Below are 930 nucleotides of genomic sequence, written 5' to 3' on the forward strand. Positions count from 1 at the left end.
AAAGAAATTCAGACTTTTTTCAAATTAAATATTATACTTTTATAATTTTAATTTATAATAATATTAATTTATAATAATTAATAATATTAAAAAAGAAAAATATAATTAATATAAACCAATAATAGAAAATGTTGCTATATATTCTTCAAAATATATATTTACCAGATATTAAATTTAATTTCTGAAATGTTCAATATGTATATTATCACAAAACTTTTGTTTTCAAAAGTTAACAAAAATATTCCAATTATTTATTTAAATATTACAAATTAATTTGATGCATTCATTATAATTTTTATATATACACTGCATTTATGATAATTAAAACAACTACCTGAATTAATAAATTGAAGAATAGTGAAGATGATATTGCACTCGCTTGTAAGAGTTCACTTGATGATATATCTAAAAGAACTGAAGCACGTGATTCGAGTTTAAAGTACTTTCACTATGTTAGTTCTACAGCTTGTTCCTCTTCTTTCTCTTTTTTAATTCACTTCTTTTTTGCGCTTATTAGTGTAATAACCTGAAATGGGAATGATTGGTTTTGCAGTAATTGATATCTTGGGTCAATGATAATTCACCAGCTAGTTGTCCTCGTAAGTAAATCAATTTCTTCGAAATTTATTTATTTGAAAAAAAAACGAAGAAAAAAAAAATAATAAGAGAAATAAAATAAATTACATATAATACATTCTTGTTATATATAATATATATTGTAATATAATGTAACATATATTACATGTATTATTATAAAATATAATAATATATAATATAATATAATATAAATATAATATAAATATATAATATAATATAATAAAACAATAATAAATAATATAATAAAATAAATAAATAATAATAATAATAATATAATAAATAATATAATAAAATAAATAATAAGTTGTATTAAATAATATTAATTAATTTTCA

The 930-nt window shown here is 17.0% G+C and overlaps 1 protein-coding gene across 1 annotated transcript in view; it reads left to right on the forward strand.

The window, feature by feature from the left end:
- The first annotated feature begins 557 nt into the window (after positions 1-557).
- Positions 558-930, forward strand: part of LOC102679135 (NADH dehydrogenase [ubiquinone] flavoprotein 2, mitochondrial) — a 12986-nt gene continuing 12613 nt past the window's right edge. Inside the window, exon 1 of the mRNA XM_006623564.2 lies at positions 558-599. Within this exon, the coding sequence (XP_006623627.1) occupies positions 573-599 (27 nt within the window). The 5' untranslated portion in view covers positions 558-572. The remainder of the gene's footprint in view (positions 600-930) is intronic.

This window comes from Apis dorsata, unplaced genomic scaffold (assembly GCF_000469605.1).
Source record: "Apis dorsata unplaced genomic scaffold, Apis dorsata 1.3 scaffold_916, whole genome shotgun sequence".
NCBI classification, from domain to species: Eukaryota; Metazoa; Arthropoda; class Insecta; order Hymenoptera; family Apidae; genus Apis; species Apis dorsata.